This window comes from Helicoverpa zea, chromosome 23 (assembly GCF_022581195.2).
Source record: "Helicoverpa zea isolate HzStark_Cry1AcR chromosome 23, ilHelZeax1.1, whole genome shotgun sequence".
In the NCBI taxonomy this organism is placed as follows: Eukaryota; Metazoa; Arthropoda; class Insecta; order Lepidoptera; family Noctuidae; genus Helicoverpa; species Helicoverpa zea.
Window position 1 is genome coordinate 3195216 of NC_061474.1, and position 22761 is coordinate 3217976.

Genomic DNA, 22761 nt, shown 5'->3' on the forward strand with positions numbered 1-22761 from the left:
GAAGAAAGTATGGTGGCATAAAAAATAAAATGGTAGCAATATTATATTTTAAATGCGTGAAAGTGTTATAATTAATCAGTAATGCGGAACAACGAACGCGTTTTTAGTATGCATTTTTTTATAAAAATAAAGCGAATCAGACAAAGAAAAGACTAATTTAAGAAACTGGGTTCAAAAGGCACAGTCAAAAGCAAATTCTTTACTTAGGTTAATATTTAAAAAAAATGTAGTGGCAACATTGAATATCTGTGACCGTGCTGTTGGCACTTGTCTATGGGTGGGACTTTTCAGTTTCCAGTATTTCTCGACTGATATCCTTCGTCGGATATAAAATTATATTAATCATTCTACTTTTGAAGAGCTTGCCGACCAGTCACGGAGTTTCTTGCAACCCCTAGAAACAACTGTGAGTATTTATTTTCCTTAAAAATATTTTTTACCAAAAAGTTTTTGAAACGGAACGATTCTTTGATGTTGTTCTTGTAATTTACTCATTTTGCAAAATGTAAAGATGATTTGATTTGGCTCTTATTACATTATAGGTATTTCACTGTGTACAACACCGTAAAATATCTTATATAGCTAGTTCCTCTGTTTACGAGAAAAACCGTTTATGAATAAACTTTGTAAAGACGTGAATAGAATCGGAAAAGTAGGAAAATATCTAGGAATGACTCATGTAAGCAATTGTTTCTAGTGAAACTGGAAACGGGTAAGGCAGTAATGAATATGCCTAATTAATTGTGCAATATCGTTTTTAGTTGTTTTTAGGTTTTTAGTTTTTCATAGATTGCCTTTTGTAAGAAATGCTTGATACATATTGACGTTGTATTTTTCTAAAATTATACATCGTGATATCTAGCTAATTATTATTATCACTATATATGTACCTAACTATGTATAGTAACTAGCGCCCCGATACGTGTTTCGCTATGTAAATAAATGAAGAACCGCTCGACCGATTTTGTTCAAACTTCACTCCAATTTATTGTTAGCTTGAATCGAATAGGCTGTGGAACAACGGCCTATTTGCATAATTCTTTCACAGTTAGGAAGCCATTCCGTAAAAGAAGTTTCCCTGAGAAATGTACCTACTAAAAAAAATGTTCTTACGTACTTTTACTTTGTCGTCAAACATTCTGATTTAGTAGGTGCATATATTACAAAGTAGTCTGTGCCAGCTGGTTTGTTGATAAGCAAAAAGGATGTTGGTATGATTATTATGATTAACTGCATGTTCACACTATACAATAAATCAGCATATACTTACCGACAAAATACTCTTAGGGCCCTTTGTAGTCAACAAAGAGGTGTCAACAAAGTCAGGTGTTTGAATCAAGAGTTATACTACGAATTTAAAGGCTAAACTAGGTACTGTTCATTAGAAATCAATGTATGTATAGTGTTGCTTTGTAAAGTGTGTGTGTGTGTGTGTGTGTAATGATAAGAAAAGCCTACATTGGGTTAAATCAATGTTCTCCGCACTTTTTAACTAGTAACGTAATCAAAAGATCAACTATACTCTATCCACGGAAGCAAGAGCTAAAAGGTAAACAAAGAATGACACTTTTTCAAGATGGCGGTATAACCCGACCGATGACAAAACGTCACATTTTTGTGTAAAATGTTCGCAGTATCTGTGATTTTGTCATCGGTCGGGTTATACCGCCATCTTGAAAAAGTGTCATTCTTTGTTTACCTTTTAGCTCTTGCTTCCGTGGATAGAGTATAGGAACTTATCACGGTAAAGAATATTTATACCTACTATCTGTTTGCACAATTTTATCGGAATGGATTCAGATTTTTTTTGCATGAAAGCCAAGCTCGTTGACCGTAATAATAAGTTTTTCATGCTCTTCGGTATGTGCCTAAGTCAAGTTTAGAATACGAGCGGTTAGAGAGTAGCAAATTCAGAACTTAACAACTTATCAAAAATACAGAATACTAATATTGTACTTCATTGAAGGTTTTTAGTTTCTGATTTCCATCTTATAAAATGACCAAATATGAGGCATCAGGAGGCTTTTTACCTTGGATCATACGCGCTGCTTGCAGATCGCAGATCGTGTTTAGATATTTGCTCATAGCATCTACAGCCATAAAACACTTACGTACTTTCTAGAAAGCGTATACCTACGCCAATTTCTTCTATGTACTCGATTCACCACTGCATGCCGGAGAAGAGGCAAAAGGCACGGCTGCAATTGGTCATAGTGGTTTTATAGACTATCATTCAGCACCATATACCGGAATCAACAATTCTTATACAATCCTCCGAGCGTTTTTCCCAACTATGTTGTGGTCGGCTGCCAGTCTAACCGGATTCAGCTGAGTACCAGTGCTTTATAAGAAGCGACGACCTATCTGACCACGACTTTTTACGACGAATTGTTAATTAAGTATCTAATAAAAGTAGGTAGATAAAGATAACTTTATCTTGTTGCAGATAACAATGACATACAAGCTGCATATGGACGGGGTGCTCACAGGAGCCCTGAACTGCTTCTGTCTGGCGTGCCACAAATTCCTCGAGTGTCAGACGGAAGCTACCCAGCACATCGCCACGGCAGGACATAAGGCATCCTTGGCCGCTGTACAATACTCCGATAAATTCAACAATGAACGAATAAGAAGGGTAAGTGTTATCCTGATCAAAATTAAAAAGCATTTATTTAATACTAGCTTCCGCCCGCGGCTTCGCCCGCGTCAAGTTCGGTTATATCGCGTTTCCAAGAGAACTCTTCAAAAGTCCGGGATAAAAACTATCCTATGTTCTTTCTCAAGGTCAACTCTATCTCTGTACCAAATTTTATTTAAATCAGTTCAGTGGTTTAGACGTGAAAGCGTAACAGACAGATAGCTTTCGCATTTATGATTTTAAAAGTGATAGGCTCAAATAAAATACAGCACGTTCCGAACGTCAAAATTACATGAGAGCCCTGAAAAGGCTTACCCTCCACCACTTCCTATGTGTTATTGCTGGGAAGAAGTGGCGCAGCAAACTCTCAAGCAACATTTGTTATTGGATTAGGCCTTCCTAACTACTGTAAAACTGATCATTCATAAATGCGAGTCTTGAATTTTACAATATCACTTTAATTAGGTAATTTACCGGTAAAGGGTAGGCAACAAAGAAAATCACTTATACATTAACATTATATCTTGAGAAACATAGTTAGCATTCAAGGCCTATCAATAAGCATGACGCAATTTTCATTTGCAGTTCAAAGGGGGATATTACTGTGAGTTCTGCAATGTGCTGCTGCCAATTGCTTCTAAAGTCAACTTGCATATTAGCGAAGAAGGCCACATGCAAAACAAGGGGATTCTGCTGTTAAAGCCGATGGCCGGTGCTGTGGTTGCATTTAACGACATTCTTATCGACGAACAATCCTGGCATGGACTTGTCGACGGAGTATGTTCGCTCTGCAATGCAGAGTTTGATGATGAGGCTGACCATAAAGCCGATGCAAGCCACTGCCTGAACTTGGTTCTGAAGCCCGTGCAGTTTGCAGCTGGCAATGCCATCTATCGTCATGTAAGTGTAATTTTAATTGTTGATTTAAATATTTATCAAACACGCCACTAATGGACAGTCAGCACATTTTATGGGTGGTTATTTTGGGAAAATTACTATTTAAAAACATCGATCAAGGTAACATGTGGCTAATGTTAACTTACTGTAATTTCAGCTGGACGATGCCACTGTCCAATGTCTAACATGCAACGAGTTGTTCGCTCTCGGAAAGATGCTGCAACATTTCGATGAGTCCGAGCACAGGGAATTATACGCGAAATGTCGCATCGAAACCAATGGGGTTAGCCACGTAACCGAAACCAAAGCTCTCCCAACTCCGGGGAACGATAACGAAGAGAAGGAATCCAATATAAAAAACGACAGTAATAACAACGAAAAATTACCAAGCAAAGAAAAACCAGTGATCTCAGAGTCCAATGCATCTAAGAAAGATTCAGATAATGGTCGTAATAAAATACCCTCCGCTGAAGAGAAAGCGAAAGTACTTGAATCCATAGTAAAATATCAAAGTAAAGGCATCAACGTGAATTTAGAAACAGACACGGTTTACTGTAAAAAATGCTCCGCAGTCTTAACATTTGACTTTATGGCTATAGAAGAGCACATTGACAGTCATTCTTCAGCTAAACCGGACTCCGATTTACTGTATCCATCAAACCTGGATCAGACTCTTAATAGAGTTAATATAAATGACAAAACAACAACACCTCGTGATGATAAAGAAGACGAAGATGAATTTGAAGTTATCAGAGTACCCAAGGTCGAGCGTGACGAGTCTCCTAACGTTGATGACATTGATAACGACGATGCCTCTTCGGAAGCTTCCACTGACACAATTCCTCCATTCAGAGCTTCTGAAAGATGTAACGAAGAGGAAGATCCTTCCGAATTTGCCAAAGAAAATCAAATAACTTATAATAGTGTCAATAACCAATCTTATTGTCGCATTTGTCAGGTGCATCTGCCAGCTTCTTTAAAATCTATGAAAGAGCATGTAGCAGGAGCCAACCATCAAAAAAATGAGGCAGCTTCGAAAAGGCAGGAAAAGCCGTCAAAGCTTTCGAAACTAGAAACGCGGCGGTTTATTGATGCGTCATACGATGTCAATGGAATATTCTACAAAGCCACTATTATAAACGAAAAATATTGCATTCCACATAATAGCTTTTATTTGCTAACGGAAAATAATTCAAGATTAAGATGTATTGTTTGCGAGGTGACTCTGCCTCTGCACGCAGACGAGGATGACCATATCATGACGAGACAGCACAGCATTCGATTTGGATCAGTGCCTTTCATAACATCAGAGGAAGATGAAGTTATTAGAGAGGTAAACTGAATATTTAATAAACATGTAATTTAGTTATTATTTAAAGCGGATAGGTTAATAACGTACATACCTAATCGAAAACGCCACCCACTGTTCAAAACTCATCATTTTGCTTCCAAACAATTGACAAACTAGCATTATTGACAAATAAATTTTATAGCAATTTGCACTATTTTCGCAGGTCCGTCCGGGTCTATTCCACTGCGGTTTCTGCGGCCTGGTAGTGTCGGGCTGGTCGGACATGAAGCAGCACCTCAAGTGCTCTGACCATCAGGACAACAAGAGAATTTGGGAACATCGCCTTATTCGTCATCTACCGGCCTTGCAACGTTTCAAATTACATAAACGCATGGAAGCCATGGCTTTGATGAGACTTTTCAATATGTTGTAATCTGTGTGATTATTAAGTAACTAGGTTATTGATCAGTGTTGTTCGATTTGAGATTTTATTTCAATTTAGGTATTAGTTCTCGCCAAATTCAATGGCGGCTCGCAACCAACTTCGGAGCACAGGTACGCACACAAGGCCATACTGCCTCGGCGCTCGACACCCACCCACCCGCTAGTACAAGTGGTTTCTGGGCTGCGACTCGAGCCGACATTGTTTAGCAACTATCAGCCTTACTACAAAACCTTAAACACCTGTTGAACACTTGTCAAAACGGATGTCATTTCAACGTCATAATCTGTTTTTTTAGACAAGTGCTCAATAGGCGTTTTAAGTTTTTGTGTTACGACGGTATAAGTTTTGTAATTTTTTGTTTTTTGAAAGTATATTTCATAGTCACGCTATAATGTTAAAAAATAAATCATTCCTGCTTTGTGTATTGACTTTTATGATGATAATATTATGTTGATTATGATTACCAATTTACTTTTGACTTATCACTTGTTTTTACTATATCACATTTATTATAAGAATTTCTAATACTTTTTAAGAATCCTTTCTTTGTAATATTTTATTCCTTATTTTTTTTATTTCTTACTTCTTTTATTTCTTTAATAAATGTATCCTCCACTAGTATGTTTATTTTATTGCTGATCCTATATGTGTTGCTTGGAAGTTTGTTGCGCCACTTCTTCCCAGCAAAAAAAAACAGAAAGTGGTGAAGCCCTTTTGACGGCTGTCATGTAGGTAAGTTTTCAACGTTCCAAGAGCTGTTTTTCAGCCTACTTTTAAACTTGAATGCAGAAGCACAATTTTCTGAATGAATATCGGTTTCGCTTTTCTATATCTCATCTTTAAATAGGGATTATCTACAAAACTAATTCGAGTTCAAAAAAAACAAAATAAAATATTTCAAGATTGTTTTAATCAATCTTAGCTTTGCCCCCTTTTATCATTATATGGGTGACAAAGTAAATAAACTCTACATACTATTTGTCGACTTAAGTTTAACGCAGTACAAAAAGGAATAACTTGACTCTTTGGAGTCGGGTAATGGCCAGCCATACTTATTTCCACTTTAGATACAAATGCTATGTGAACTACTTGTTTGCGGACTTTTTATACTATGTAATGCAGGGCAATTTGTCGAATATGATTCCTTTAAATGCCAACCAACTCACATTGTAAGCAAAAAGTACGCACACAAGCACATTTATTGCAATCTTGAGATCACAACGCACAAACATTCAAGACAACTTCGAAAATAAATGATAATTTAGTCACAATATATACAAAAACTCTCGTTTTAATTAGCTGTCACATCACAGATCAATAAGTATGGTATTGGTACATTATTTATTGGTAGCTAGTATTAAATTATACTCAAGAATTGTCGATACAAACTTTAGAAGGCTATATTAAACCTAATTCTTATAATACAAGTTAGTTAAATCCAACGGTAATAAAAATCGTTTTGGGAATTTCCCGCGCCGAGTAGCAAATGCGGAAAATACCTTAACTACTGAATGATAATTACTTGCATAACAGAGAACGTTTTCACATATATTTCAAGACTGATATTATGTAGTGTGAATAAGAAGAGTGCCAACAATGAATAATGTACCAAAACATTAACATCACGAGACAATTGGCTCCAATCTTTGAGCAACCTTCAGTACCATACAAAACGCATAACACACTAAATCACAATGTGTTGAAAATGTAACAATATCGCTTATCCGAATGGTATAAATATAACAATATTACGTTAGAATAACGCACGTCGTTGTTACCCCGGCAACTGTTAAAACTTAAACTACATATATCCATGTCCCTGTTACACAATGTGGTAATAAACATAATTGTTTGTTTGTATAACAATCAGTACATATAAATATGTATAATTATGAGTTTGGATAGTCCACGTTTTGTTACAGTAGGTCATGGGACGTCCTCTAGTCGCTATCAACAAATACTGCTATAGATGTCATTATTTGTCCCGACAAAATGCAGTTTCATTTTCGATAACACACGTATATTATAAATTATTAACTTTTCGCACGCATTGAAATATATATTCAGATTTAGAATGATACTTCTCGTCCAAGCAGAATTTGTTGACAGAGTCTAGTTGGCGAGACAACTATACCCAAGCACTAACACCCAGGGTGTCAAAACTACATTATATTACAATGAAATCATACTCCAATAAATATTGTACTCCCTTGACTGACATAAAACATATAATTTTGCAGAAATGTTTAAAACCAGACCATAAAGGGTTCCACTACAAAGTCTATCTTTGGTCAGGTGTAAGAAAACATTGCATTCAATAAATTTATAATAACTTTACTCGAGTGGCGCTTTTATGTCTATTCGCTTTGACATTTTACGCCGCACAAATAAGTTTTCGATTTTTTTGGCTTAATTTCGAGCCATCAAAGTCTTTACATACATGAAAACTATTTATTGTTACAATGAAACTTAATTTGGTACTATATGAGCAAAGTGTAACAATAACATTTATAGACAATGACATGTCTCGTCTAACAAAAAAATATTGCTAGGAAACATAGCAAAAGACACTACAAATTTAAACGATAACCAAGCAAGACGTCATACGACAATTCGATCACACTGAACCAATATAATGCAAAAGTCGTTTGAAATGCTGCCTTCACTTTAACACTACGCGAAAGGTATTCTCACTCGTCCTTTTTATACACGGCAGTGCCGGATTAAAAAAAACCTGGGCTTTTAGCGAAAACGGGGCCTCCAAAAGTCTTATTACAGTGGTACTTTTTACGACGAAATTCAGTCAGATCACTTGTGATGGGGGGCTCTAATTAACCTGAGCCCTAAAACGTACGTCATCCCAGTTCTCGTCTTCAATCCGGCACTGACACAGTTCACTAGTCACACACGGCACGGTTAGAGTTGTTCGAGCAGCGGCGAGGGTACGCAGAACTGCGTGACGTTGTGCGTGAGGCTGGCCCGCGCGGCCGGCGCGTCGTAGGGGGCTCGCAGGCGCAGGCGCCGCTCGCGCCCCGCCACCTCCACCGCGCCCCACTGCCGCAGCAGCCGCAGGCAGTTGCGGATCGCGTCCGTCGACACCGCCTCGCCTGCACACACAACAATATACATGTTTAAACTTTCACCTTATTTCTTCAGGAATAGATGTTAAAATAATACAAACACTCTTCAAAATAGCAAGACCTTTATCATTATTTTTTTGGTATGGCATCTCGCAGTTCAGTCTAGGAAGCCGTGTACTGCTTAAACGGACTTTAAAGAGACCTTTATTATAATGTCAAAATGCAACTTATACTATTTTTGGTAACGAAACCACAGTGTGCATTTAAACACGACAACGCCACCTAATTGCATTTGCGACATTTGCCGGGAATCCTGAACAATACGTCAATAATCTGAATAATATTCTGAAGAGTTGGCACGGTTGTATCGATCACCAACTTCAAGACTTTTTGTAACACACAAACTTCCAGGCTAAGGGCTGCTTTGCGAAAGTTTCTGAAACCCACAAAGCGATTTCAGCCCCACCCGGGAACCGAACGAAAGTTTGACAGTCATGTACCTAATTTGTAAATCATAAAAAAAACAGGTACATAACTGTCAAACTTCTTTGTTGTAACTAGTTATTAAGTAAATGCTATGGTTTCCTGTAATTGGGGGAACACAGCATTCAGTTCAGTATTATGTTTAATGTAAGTGATCTGTGTATCTTGTTGGAAATGCAAATAAATAAATAAATAATTCTTACCGTAAACCATCCTATTGTGCGTGAAGTCGTCGGTGAGCGAGTCGAGAGTGTTCTTGACGACGTCCTTCATGGTGCCGGCTTCTAAGTTACGGCACGTCGCGGCGTACGCTTCCAGTAGCGGCCGCAGAGTCAGCAGCAGTCTTCGTCTAGAATATTATAATAAGCTAATTTACACAAATATCTCCCGAGATTTTTCCCAATTAGGGGTCGGCGTCTAGTCTATCCGGATTCAGCTGAGTACCAATGGCGACTGCCTATCTGACCTCTTCAACCCAGTTACCCGGGCAACCCTATACCTCGTGGTCAGACTGGAGTCAGACTTTTTCCCAATTAGGGGTCGGCTTCTAGTCTATCCGGATTCAGCTGAGTACCAATGGCGACTGCCTATCTGACCTCTTCAACCCAGTTACCCGGGCAACCCTGTACCTCGTGGTCAGACTGGAGTCAGACTTTTTCCCAATTAGGGGTCGGCTTCTAGTCTATCCGGATTCAGCCGAGTACCATGGCGACTGCCTATCTGACCACTTCGACCCAGTTACCCGGGCAACCCTATACCTCGTGGTCAGACTGGACTTCTAACTACAGGTAACGACTGCCAAGGATGTTCAATGACAGCCGAGACACAGTTTAACGTGCCATCCGAAACAGTCATTGGTGTCCAAGATATACTTACAATACTTTTGGTGTACATAAAGAATATTATCTTTATTTAATTTAATTTAAGAGCCCAGCTCTTGTCGGTGCAGCTCCGTCCATTTACACCTATCTAGCGCTACAACCTTCCTTATACGTCACAACATTCACCTTCTCTTTAATTTGCTTGACGTAGCTGTACCTTGGACGAGTAGAAGTAAATAATAATATATTATGTTCTGTGGTACATTACCTCTCTGCGAGTGCTTCGGGCAGCTGCGAGACGGTGTAGGTGAGTCGCTGCGCGGGGTCGGGCCGCTCCACCACGTCGTCCTCCTCCAGCCGCGCGGCCATGCGACGCGACCACTGCTCCTCTTCTAGTAGCACTGGCGACTGCAAATATTGTATTTTAGTTTTAAGTATATGTGTTGTATAAAAATGCCGATTTCGGCCACGGCGGCTGTTCTCATTTAAGGAGATCAGCCAGCTGCGCAGGACATATTATAGTGCACGAGCATTTACGCAGACACAGGTGCACTCAATATTCCTTCACTCTCATAGCCCGATGGGACGGCAATCCGACACGACCGGAGAGATCAGGCGCAGGACCGACATTTACGTGCTCTCCGATGCACGGGTTATATGTTTATTTATAGTATGTTTAAAATTGTATACATATGGGATGTGTCGTACCTAATCACATTAAATCCTATCACATACAATATATATTATTCTATAATGAATTGAAAAAAAAAAAGAATAAATAGTATTTGTTTGACCAAGTGCTTACAATTCAAATGTAACTCGAAATATTGTCATAATTTGCATTCAAAAGTAGTTTCAGTTTCGGCGCAGCTATTTGCGTGACGACATAAAGTTTGGTGGCTCACCTTCTCCTTGACCAGCAGCTGTTGAGCTTCTAACCCATCGATGGCGTCCAGCATTCGATCCTGTATGCGCTGACAGGGAGCACACACTATGAACTCGTGACTCAATACTTCGCATAGTTGTAGCGATGCGTTCAGGAGATCTGATTGCCGGACCACGTTGGAAGATGATGAGCAGACTAAAGTTTCTAGGGCTGTGGCTGTGGAAGAAATATTGTTTGGTTATTTATGAGGTTGAAGCTCTAGTCAAATAATGCTTATTGCACGCAATGCACATGAGATTAGACAGTGATGACCAATCTTAAACTTTTAGAAATTTTTGCTATACCCATTTAATTATAGTGTAATTAATAGTAAAATAAACCAAAAACAAATTAAGTGTATGAAATTATTTTGACATATGAAATTATTTGTGTTCTAAAGCATTCATTCACATCGGCTCGCCGTTTTTTTTTAAACGAATGCACTTTAAATATTATTTCTTTCGATTGTCTTTTTATCGGCGGACTCGTCTCGCTATTGCAATCTTATGTGCGTTTTGTGTCAACTAGCCGGAACTGTCACGAAGTACGGCGCCTAGCTGAGTAATGTCAGCAAGTGTCCTCGCCTCTCCGCCCCACCGCTCACATACATATCTAAGGCGCGGCCAACTAGTTCCGCGCGGACTAGTCAAGTCATTATTATTATTTTTTATTTTGCTTAATATAATAATATAATATAATAATTTTCTCATATAATTAAAATTAATCAATTAATTCCTAGTCCAACTTGCATTGTATAACTTTCTCAGAGTTAAATATATAATCTTAAAATATTGTAAGCACTACATACCAAATGTAATACCCACTATGTTTTAAAAAGAGTAACCATGGAGTTTCTTGCCCGTTCTTCTCCATAGGAAGCTACTTTTGGAATGGGCAACTAGAATCAACCTTATTTATAACCTAAATGAAATAAATGATTTGATTTGATTGATTTGAAATTATAATACGCTTGCTTACCGACAATGGCGGGCGCGGCGTAGTGCGCGACGACGGCGTTGGCGTAGTACGCCAGCTCCAGCGACGCCGACACCGACGCCTGCGCGCGGACCGACGCGCGGGGCCCGCTGCCCGACACGCGGACCAGACCGCGGCCTAGCATGTCCAGCTGGGGGGAACAATATTATGTTATTAACCTAGTTTTTTGAGGGAAATACTGACGCATAAAAGCTATACAAGGTGTTGATTTGCATTTGTGCCATATTTCAGGAGGAGGACATAAAATACGTAAATAATCGATTAGAATTACAGTAGACGGGAAATAGCTAATATTCACTGCTTTTTTTGACATTGTAATGTCGTAGTATTTCAGAAGTAATCCAATTTTATGAATGAAATTTATGAATGATCGTTACGTATGCTTTGTGTTTGCGTTTGTGTGAGGGCGCAGCACGGTTTTAAGGCTATAGTTCGGCCGTTCAGAGAATGCGTTCCTGACACCTATCAGTTAGTCAGGACTAGTGATGGGCACAACATAACACCGAGTTCGTTACCGTTCCCCCAAAATAAACCGCCGCATTATTTTAAGATTATTTTCGTTTTAAATTGGCGGAATCATTTAAAATTTATATTTTAGTTATTTAAGTGGAAACCAAAAAAAGGTAATATTCATATAATAAAATCGTTTTATTTATTCTTTGTTACAAAGTTACAATCTGTATTTCTATGCAATAAAGTAAGTACATTGAATTGAATGTGCGTACAGAATGTTAATCAGACTCCGATTCGCTTGAGGAGGTGGTGTCTTCATCATCATCTTCGCCTACGTGTATATTACGTGTATATTAGGTATTATTCATAACAGAATCAATCCTGATATCTCGGTCAAAATCTTCCAAAATCAGGTTTTTAGAGCTCTACCTCACTGGGACGACATGGCGACGTCGCCAGCGGCACAGGTCTGGCTACTTCTGGCATCCAAATGTCGCCAAGTCGAGTGGCCATGACGCCTCGACAGTCAATTGTTTACGTCGTCGCTCAAGAAATTGCAAGCTGACTGGCGACCACATTGGCGACTGTGTGAGGGAGGTGCGCTTTACCGTGTACATTATAGTGGCTACTGTGGCCACGTCGCCAAGTTGCCACGGTAGCCAGAAGCCACATAGGGAACTGTAGCTCGTGGCCACGCCTCCAATTTGGCGACGTTACCAAACCGTCGCCAAGTGAGTTAGGTTCCATACATTTCAATACTAACTGCTTGGATACGTAGCCGGCGACGTCGCCATTGGCGTCCTAATGAGGCAGGGCACTTAGTCTTAGCGCACGAAACGACAACAAATGACTATTTAGCGTCACAAAATGACGGCCCATGATGCCATTTGGGGTTACCATTTTCAACCTAAATATAAAAATGCTACTTTCTTTCGCGCGTTCAGTTTGATCATAGTTTTATTTTTATATTTCATAAAAGTTATCCTATAGTCCATTATTTTCAAATTCTTAAAAAGAAAAACAAAACGTATTATTTTATATTATAAGTATAACTGTATAAGAACCATCAACCAGAACAGATTACGATACTTGCCTGTTATTTTTAGCACAGCACTACAAATATAAAGCGCTGACATAACCTTGTAATAGCGCAGTATAGATTTAGAAAAATATTGTTTACCAAGTTATTTGACACTCAATTTGGCACAAAATTACAGCATTCATTGATTATTATTGATATAATAATGTTGTTTTAATGCTCCTCAATTGTTAAAACGATAAACAACCAGCAAAAATATTTTTATCGTACTGCAACGCCATTACAAAGTTACGTCGTCAGTTCAATCGCGATGTGTCAGAAACGCATTCTCTGAGCGGCCGAACTATAGTAACACACGCGCCAAGTTTAAATACGCCTAGATGACATTGACGGAATTCCGAAAAAAAAAAACGTACCAATTTTTTTGTTGATTTGGGTCGAGAATCATTAGCTTAATTACGTCCTTTAATATGGCACGGATGCAAATCAACAGCTTGTATTTATGGCCCGTACATCGGAGCACGTAGATGTCTGCCTTGCGCCTGATCTCTTTCCGGTCGGATTGCCGTCCCATCGGGCGCAGACAGTGAAGGAATAATGAATGCGCAAATGCTTGTGCACTATAATATCTCCTGCGCAGCTGGCTGATCTCTTTATATGAGAACAGCCGCCGTGGCCTCGGACGTATTATTAAGGCGGGTCTACGTTAGACGAACCGAGCACGAGCGAAGCACAAGCGGTGCTGTTCTCGGCTTGTCGTTCGCGGCGTCTAGTGTGGACGTACATCGAACCTACAACAATCACTGTTAGCAAATCCCTTTGTGTTCGTTAAAAACCGACAACGGGCGGAACGCAGCCGAGCACGAACGAAATGCTCTTGCGCGCTCGTTAGAGGTTTGTAAGTTGGTCCACATTAGACAAATTGTGTTCGGCTCGTGCTCGGCTTTATAATGGCATAACTTATGTAATTGTGACTGCTGTATAAGTAAATCTACTGACCGCATGTCTGACAGCGTGGCTGGGCTCGCCGGTATAGCCTCGGTCGCGTCCGTCGGCCGCCAGCGCCGCGCCGCGCGCCGCCAGCCGCGCCGTCAGCGCGCCCAGCGTGGCGCCGCGACGCGCTTCCGTCAGTAGCACGTATGATAGCACGTTCGTGCACATTAGCGCTGTGGCTTGGGAGGCGTCTGGAAAACAAAATAAATAAATAAATAGAAAGAAAGAAGAAAGAAAAGCCATTTATTATCACAAACGACGCAAAAGCAACAAAACAAATAAAAATAATGACAAAACACACAGATAAATACGCTGCATTTTCGTCACCTTGCGAAAAAGGGACGCGCTCAGCATAAATGCTGTGCCTCGCGCACGCAGGCACGAGACAACAGCGCTGACCCGAAATAAATAAATAATGTCAGGACACCTCTTCACGCACGGTCGGTTAGCCCCATGATATGTTATTATAGTCCGCGCGGAACTAGTTGGCCGCGCCTTAGAATGTGAGCGGTGGCGCGGACAGGCGAGGGCACTTGCTATCATTACTTAGTTAGTCATACCTAATTGGATCTCGATCGTGCATTAAATATTTTTAACGCGACGACTACGTGGCCGTACCCCGCTAAGTGTTGGTAGATTGTATAAACAGTACATATCAATTGAAGTACTTTGGAGTGGCTGTGGTTGTACAGAATCTGCCTGTCCAGGTTCATATATACTGGTAACACTCACCGTACACGAGATGTCTGCCGATAGCCTCGACCATCATCTTGTGGTCGGTGCTGACGTCGGCGCCGTACAGGCTGGAGTGGCTGTGGTTGTACAGGATCTGTCTGTCCAGGTTAACCGCCAGGTTGTTGTTGGGAGGAGTCAGGGAACTCTCGATGGGAGCCTTGTAGTGTTGGTACTTTTGGAATGATGTTACCAGTTCCTGGAATAGGAGGTAAGTGTTAGAAATGTTGGTCATACATCATCATCGTTGATTATTTGTAGTTCTGATAGTCAAATCCTTAAGCTGAAGCTGCTTTTTCTCATAAACATAGTTGGTTAACTAGGATAGTATTTTGATGTTTAAGTAATTAACTCACACTGCAGGATTTTCCCTAGGTTATTTGAGAGCCAAAAATTATCGCAACATTTTTGTCAATTCTACCCAAAGAGAAAAAATTCCAGTCCAAAATGTCCAAATTCTCATTTTGGACATTTTGGACTCCTCAACTCAGCAACATCAAGCAATATACATACAAAAAACAGTTGAAACCTACCTTCAAAGAGATAGGCTGATTGAAATCCACTCTTATGCTTCCGTGATTAGTGTTCAAAGTCCTCCAAATGCCCCTCAGAGCTGACCAGAAGGTCTCCATTTGTTTGGGCATGCCCAATTGTTCGCGAACAAAGTTCCCGTCGACTAGCTTGTCATAGTTTAACGTAGCTGGTACTAGAAGTGCGTCATCTATAGTTCCGTCTAGGTAAGCGTCCATGATCACTGATAATATTCCCGCTGTGAAAGTTAAAATGGATTTAACAGATTTTTTAAATAGTGTTGTTGGGTAGACTAGTCTTTATGATTAGCATAGGAGATGAAACGACGATGTTTTTAATGAAGAACAAAACCAAATGTCGGCCAAGTTTACCGACATTATAAACGTCAGTTTTTTTTTTTTTTAAGTCAGATCATTTATTTCATATAGGGCTTTACAACTGTCTACTATGAATTTTTACGATCACCTTTCAAAGTAAACATTCGTTTTTAGAAAAACGGATGTTTATGTTGTTGGTGAACTTGGGCCTAAAACAGTCTTATTACAAATCGCGGCTTGATCAAAAACTTTTAAAATGGTCTTGGTTAAGCCACTTTGTAATAAAACTGTAGGTTTGGTCAATGGACTTGAATACTCTATGTATTTACATAATATTCTCTAGATGTCGGAATAAAGCGTAACCTTTTAAATGGTGAAATAAAGACAAAGTCGTATAGAGTTAGTGCTGATACCAAAAATCGTGTCACCCAACATACCCGTTACATCTGCTTGATCCAAGTACGCAAGAACATTTAAAATATATTAGTTGTGAACAATAATTACATAAATTGATTTATTACTACTAAGAATGGCCGTTTCACCACTTCAGGATAGGAATTATATTCAGATTCCAGTCTATTTGGATGCCAAAAATAATAAAGTTATTTGTCAGTCGCCATCAAGTTTGGCGATCAATGTCTATACATATATCAGTGCATAGATGCAGCGACTGTTGAAAGATGACATGAATAGGAAGGGAGTGAGTGTCAGTATGACGAGTGATAGGAAGAGGATGACATATTACGCCGACCCCAAATAAAATTGGGAACAGGGCAGGAGGAAGAAGAAGAAGATGGAGCGACTGTTCAATCTATAAGGTTGGTTGTCAGACTTTCTGGTTTCTAATCAAAGACACACAATTCATGTAAAATTAACTATACTTCCAGAGGTGGTGAAATTGGTCATCAGCTTATATATACAAGTCATTACTAAATAGTGTTTTACCTGAGAGGTGACGAATAAGGATTTGGATTTAAAATAAATAATACCTTTAGGTGTCTGTGGTTTTCCTGTCCTAGTACGTCCTCCTTCTATGAAGAACTCCAGATTGTTGCCGGCTGATAAACTGTTCAGGATATACGCCCTGAAAAAGAACATGAAAGTAATGTTATAATTGATATGATGCTTTTTTAATTTCACTTCACGTGAAGGGTAAACGTTCGTTACGTTTGCGGATGCGGGAAGTATATTCGGTCCAACCACTAGGCGCAGCAAATTTTAAATAATGTTTTGAAAAATTCTGACACAAGGGTATACCAGGTGATTAAACCTGCAGTTTAATAGATAAGAAGAAGAGACCAATAAAAAAGGAATGCATTTGGAGTATGTGGTTACAACACGTTACTTCGTTTAATGAATGCTTACCTAAGTGCAGACTTGTATGTGGGGTCACCGTGGTACTCGGAACCTTCAACTCTTCGCCTGATGTAGAAAGCACCACAACCTCGGAGGAACCAACTGGAACAATGATATAATACCATTACACCTCTTCATCCAACATCGAATAGTAGATGGCCTTGGTAAGTTTTTGCAAATTGTCTTTTTCTTCTATTTTTTATTCAGGAAAATCGTAAAATTTTCAATAACTGTCGGACGTAGGCCGAGCTTTACGTGTGCTAAGTCACCTGGTCGCTTCTTTCACATCATCAGAATATAGTTCGAAGTGAGATCTGTGTAGTGGCACGAAGACTAGAGGTAAAAGAACTTACCCAAAGGAAGGCATCCTCATATTATCGCCGGCGGCCACTAGAGGCGGCCTCAATCCCGTCAGATACAGAGTGAAGGTCATCAGGATATAGTCGAAGTGAGATCTGTTTAGACGAAGACTAGAGGTAAAAGAACTTACCCAAAGAAAGGTATCCTCATATTGTCGCCGGCGGCCACTAGAGGCGGCCTCAATCCCGTCAGATATAGTGTGAAGGTCATCAGGATATAGTCGAAGTGAGATCTGTGTAGGGGTACGAAGACTAGAGGAAGACCAGCTGCGTTGGCTCGGCGGAGACGCTCGACGCCAGCCACCCGGGTGCCGCAGCCGCCGCCCGCGACCCGGCGGACGGCTTTGTGACATACCCATGCTACGAATCTGGAAAAGAGGGTGGTGTTACTTTTAAAGTTTTAGTATTGCTGAATTGATGATTTAAAAGTCCAAGTCTCGGAGTTATTTGACTGGGAAACGGTGAAGGATTTGTGTTTTTGGGGTTTAAGGAACCTGCCGTGGCTGCGGAATTGTCCGAAAGAGTTAAAAGGACCCTGATACACATAAAGGGCTCCAGAACCAAGTTTCACACTCCCTCTCACTGCAGCAACAACGGGCGGGGTCATCTTTGATTTCTAAATAGGAAAGTTGGTAAAATACTTACTTGAGAACATTATTAGACATAGCCGAACTGATATCCTGGACGACCTTCAAAGCCTTTGCCTCCACTCGTTTCCTCACGGTGGCGTACTGAGCGCCGGACTGACCGGCTTCCTTGGCTTTACTGAGCTCCTCCTGTGTCGCTTCCTCTATCGCGCTCTCTACGCTGTCGTCTTTTAATACCTGGAAATGAAGGCAATTATGGTAATTTATTACATACTGCCTTGTAACCACCTTCCGAGAAAGGAGTTTCTCATTTCGATTGAGTACATTTTTTGAATATGGTCGATTTTTTGGGACAGGCTTCTTGCTTTAATTGACTTGAGAAGAGGGAAATAATCTTTTTCCGTTTAGTTTGAGCGTAAAAATCTTTTCAATAATGTAACGATTTTGTCCATGGGTATTTTAGGCTCTAATTTCTCACTATTTTGCTAACTAAAGATAGCTTTGAAAGTTTCTCCAATAACCGAAAAAAGGGGTTCACTAGTCATTGCTAAAAACGACCAGGGAAATGGGTTTCCTGCGAAATGATAGTCTTGACTGGTCTTCTTACAAGTTACTTACATTAGGAACAACATCTTTGTAATCGTAGTTGAAGAGGTTGCAGCATTGGGCTAGGTCACATAAGTAGCGGGAGACCACGCCACCATTCGCGAAGTTTTGTCTACCAATGTCTAGAATGTTGATTACTGCGCCCGTGTCTTTCACTTTGGGGTCCTGCCATGAGTCCTGGGGACAAAGAAATATGTTCATAAGTTTTTATTTATTAAAAATATATATTTGAAAAAAAAAATACAATTCGCAACCAGCCCTGGCTTTGCAGCTTAAGTGGTTAGTGAACAATTTGAATACTATTTTCTTCTTTAACACCTGTCAGTCTCTTTATTACATTTTTTTTGGAATAACACCGTAACTTCCCTGATGAATCAAGTTATCAATAAGTGTAAGCAACATGCAAATCTTGAAAGTAGTAAAAAAAAAAACAAAAGATTTTTTCCACAACACAGGCCGCTAAATACAGCTATGTAGTACATGACTTAGTGAGTGGAGAAGATCACCTGTAGCCTGTACTAGTTGGATACCTAAGTTTTTGAGTATATCACAAACAAACAAACAGATAGAATTTAGTCAGCATTAGAAGATTACATAGATTTATGTACCTAGGCCTCAAGAATAGCATTTAAATTATTCAGACTGGCATCATAAATAATGTGGTAACATTCAAATTAAGAATAAGATTTAATAAAGTTGGCACCAGTACTGCGAGCGCCAAAATAACTCGGATTATAGTCATATTATGAGAAATAGAATTAAGGGAAATGTATGCACAGCATTTAAACGTTTAGATAGGTGTTTGTTATTTAATAGCTTATTCATTCATCTACAGATACCTACTGTAAATTCTTTAAATTATAAAGGGTTTTAATGCCCCATATTTTCCATTTCAATTTCAATATTTTTTCTTAGAGCCTCAATAAATCATAAGATCTTAATTTCTCATAAATTTCTATAAAAATAAGCTCATATTTGAAAAAAATATTGCTGTTTATTTATAGCTTCAAATAAGATTTTAAGTTGTTGTTTTTTCTTTCTTTCACATCGACACAAATAATCAGGCAGTATTTTTTTCTCTTTTTGCTTACCTAGCTGCATTTTTCTGTTCTTGTATACGACTGGCGAGTTACCTAATAATTACCTAAGACACTAGTGAGCGTCCTACAATTCAATATTGGCAATAAGCGTTGCAGTTTTGATGCGTATAAAGTGTCTGATTTATGAGAAAACACGTTTCTATTGTCGAGGTACCATACTGTGAAAGGACAATGCCGGATTTTGTATGGACCCTGTCCCCACCCACCAACAGACTTGAAACTGGTGTCATCGGAAGCGCTTCCTTCGATAGATCATGATTATCAAAACGATTTACTCCAAATGTATGGGGTTTTGGAAATACACGACATTTTAATATCCTTAATAATCAATAAACGTTAAGTTTGTTAACCAATTACTCGGAGTTGCGTGGACCGATTCTGATTATTTTTGTTTTAATGCAAAGAAGGTGTCTCAACGTTAGTCCGATATAATTTTCATCGGGATCTTTTTAGCAACTTTTGAGTTATCACCGGTTAGAATGATAATTGGTTTAATGATTTTGTATGGACCTTTACTGACTCCAACAGAGTTGAACCTAGTGTCATCAGAAGCGCCTTATCCGATAGATATTTTTTTCTGTGACGACATACTCTAAATGTTTGGGGTTTAATGAATTATTTTTTATTTTTAAGTTATTCAAATCTCATAACTTTTTTTTTAATATGAACGTTTACTAGTCATTGGATACATGAAGTGGGCTGCCGTTGTAAGACGACTAAAAAGTCACGGTGTATACCTACTAACCTAACCTAACGTTACGTTAATTGTGGATACTAAAATGTCGAATATTTCCAAAACCCCATACATTTGGCGTAAATCGTTATGATAGTCATGATCTATCAAAGGAGGCGCTTCCGATGACACTAGTTTCAAGTCTGTTGGTGGTGGTGAAGGTGTCCTCACGTCCACACACACACATCCTACACTGCCTCTTCAAACCGATTATTTCAACCGATGATAACTAAAAAACTGCTTAAAAGATCTTGATGAAAATTACATTAGACTAACTTTGAGATAGATTCTTTAAAATAAAACTAAAAACATCAAAATCGGTCCACCCAACTCTGAGTAATTGGTTAACAAACTTGAAGTTAATTGATTATTAAGGATACTAAATTGTCTTATAGTTCCTAAACCCCATACTTTTGGAATGTGCCTCCATAATAAGAAATGATCTATTAAATGAGGCGCATCCAATGACACTACTTTCAAGTCTGTTGGTGGGTGGGGACGTTTTTAGGCATTGTCCTTTCTTTCTATTCCTACAGCTCAGCTACAGCAACAAATATTAATAATTTAAGCAATTGCAAATGAATACAGCACCAGTTTTGTGTGTCCAAATGCTGCAATAATAAGAAGTAATGAAGACCATATTTAATGTGCTTATGACTTTTATAAGTATACTCTGAGCAGTTGAACAAATACTGTGTTTCGTTGCTAAGTGCCTCGTTGGTCTAGCTGTCGCAAGTGCGGCTGCTGAGCGCGAGGTCTCAGGTTCGATTCCCGAGTCGGGCCGAAATTGCTTTGTGGGTTTTAGAAGATTTTCACAAAGCAGCCCGGAGCCTGGAAGTTGGTGATTGATACACCCGTGCATCGAGATACCTCGGAGAGCACGTAAATGTCGGTCCTGCGCCTGATCTCTTTCCGGTCGTGTCGGATTGCCGTCCCATCGGGCTATGAGAGTGAAGGAATAGGGAGTGCACTTGTGTCTGCGCAAATGCTCGTGCACTATAATATGTCCCGCGCAGTTGGCTAATCTCCTTAAATGAGAACAGCCGCCGTAGCCGATAATCGGCTAGGAGGACATCATCATCATCATAAGGTCACTACTAAACATTTACATAATTTTACTGGTTACCACGTTTTTGAAGTCAACAGTCAAGTTTGATATGAGAAAAATCATACCATTAGTATGTCAAATATAAGACATGATTACGTTTTTAAGTCATATTTTGTTGCAAGAAACATGTAGAGTTTTGGCATGAAAAGACATACATCTCTGTAAGTAAGTTATTAAGCCATGAGGGCTAAAAATAACGGAGAGAAACGTGTCATTACAGCCATACGCCATAGGTTATCGACCTGGCCTTGGCTGCATGGGGAGCAAATTGCAAATTATCGTATCAACACGTTTGGAAACCACCATCAAACGAGCTATGCTACGAGAATAGAAATCCATCTTGACAGGTACGTTTTTTAAACGAATATGACAAAAACGTGTGATATTCTTAAGCAGATTACCTAAACAATTAAAAGCAAAACTATTGAGTGAACACTCATATTGATTACATCATAAAGCGTTCAATGTCACGGACAGAACGCCGAGACGTGTGAAAAGACGCACAATGTCTTAAAGCAAATATTGCTGAGAACAAAAACGTGGTATCTGAGAGACGACACAAGTAATAGGGAAAATTTATATTTCGAATGTCAGGTGGGCGAGCAACAAAATTGTTGATCGGTTGTATAAATAAACTTAGTGGAAGACAAGTTTAATGTGCACGTGTGCCGTGTGAGAGATAACGCATGTGGCAGTAAGGGCTGTTTGAGAAACAACAATTAACACGTATTGTTATAAGAATGTCTTGTCTTCTGTTTGGGGTTTAATGACGAGTGAAACAGGCGCTTTTGATCAATGGTTATTACAAAAATAATGAATAAATTGGTCCTTGTCCCCAATAACCCAGAATGTTGACATTTCAATTTGGAATGCTGGAATTGAGAGATGCATTCATCAAGTGCTTGTACACTAAGCTCTGAGACATGCCATTGTCATCGCGAGGATTAATAGATAAGGTGTTCAAAGGCGTGGAATTTCGAATAATTGTACAAGGCGTCTTCTTGGATCGATAATGCATCGATTGTTTAATCGTATCGCAGGGGAGAGGTCGACGTACGAGTAGCGCGGGCGCCGCGCGCCGGTTGGCCGCCGCGGTGTCACGCCACCCGCGTCCGCCGGCTTTGTGTTTAAATTTGGAATATAAAGCGGCCATTTTAAAGAGCCAGTCGATCAACGATGAATGAATGAACATTGTCAACATAGATGCTACTTGTAACTTACTTTTGTTATCTACTTCTTTTATATAAGGTATTCGGTCATCTGTTAGTGGA

General features: G+C 39.4%; 2 protein-coding genes across 3 annotated transcripts in view; one reads left to right on the top strand and one right to left on the bottom strand.

Moving 5' to 3' along the window:
* Positions 1-261: 261 nt before the first annotated feature.
* On the top strand, positions 262-5889 carry LOC124642012. The gene is made up of 5 exons (XM_047180302.1): positions 262-406; positions 2447-2635; positions 3224-3538; positions 3693-4868; positions 5050-5889. Exons 2-5 carry the CDS (start codon positions 2453-2455, stop codon positions 5257-5259), a joined length of 1884 nt encoding a protein of 627 aa, XP_047036258.1. The 5' UTR covers positions 262-406; positions 2447-2452; the 3' UTR covers positions 5260-5889.
* Positions 5890-6162: 273 nt separating this feature from the next.
* The window catches only part of LOC124642124 (glycerol-3-phosphate acyltransferase 1, mitochondrial), a 65859-nt gene continuing 49260 nt past the window's right edge, over positions 6163-22761 (bottom strand). For both annotated transcript variants that reach the window (XM_047180440.1, XM_047180439.1), the window contains 13 exons: positions 18562-18726; positions 18002-18180; positions 17488-17724; positions 17007-17099; positions 16631-16725; positions 15327-15562; positions 14794-14992; positions 14068-14252; positions 11559-11706; positions 10561-10757; positions 9924-10063; positions 9038-9183; positions 6163-8378 (listed from right to left, as the gene is read on the bottom strand). In XM_047180440.1, the coding sequence (XP_047036396.1) occupies positions 8188-8378; positions 9038-9183; positions 9924-10063; positions 10561-10757; positions 11559-11706; positions 14068-14252; positions 14794-14992; positions 15327-15562; positions 16631-16725; positions 17007-17099; positions 17488-17724; positions 18002-18180; positions 18562-18726 (2211 nt within the window). In that variant the 3' untranslated portion in view covers positions 6163-8187. The remainder of the gene's footprint in view (positions 8379-9037; positions 9184-9923; positions 10064-10560; positions 10758-11558; positions 11707-14067; positions 14253-14793; positions 14993-15326; positions 15563-16630; positions 16726-17006; positions 17100-17487; positions 17725-18001; positions 18181-18561; positions 18727-22761) is intronic.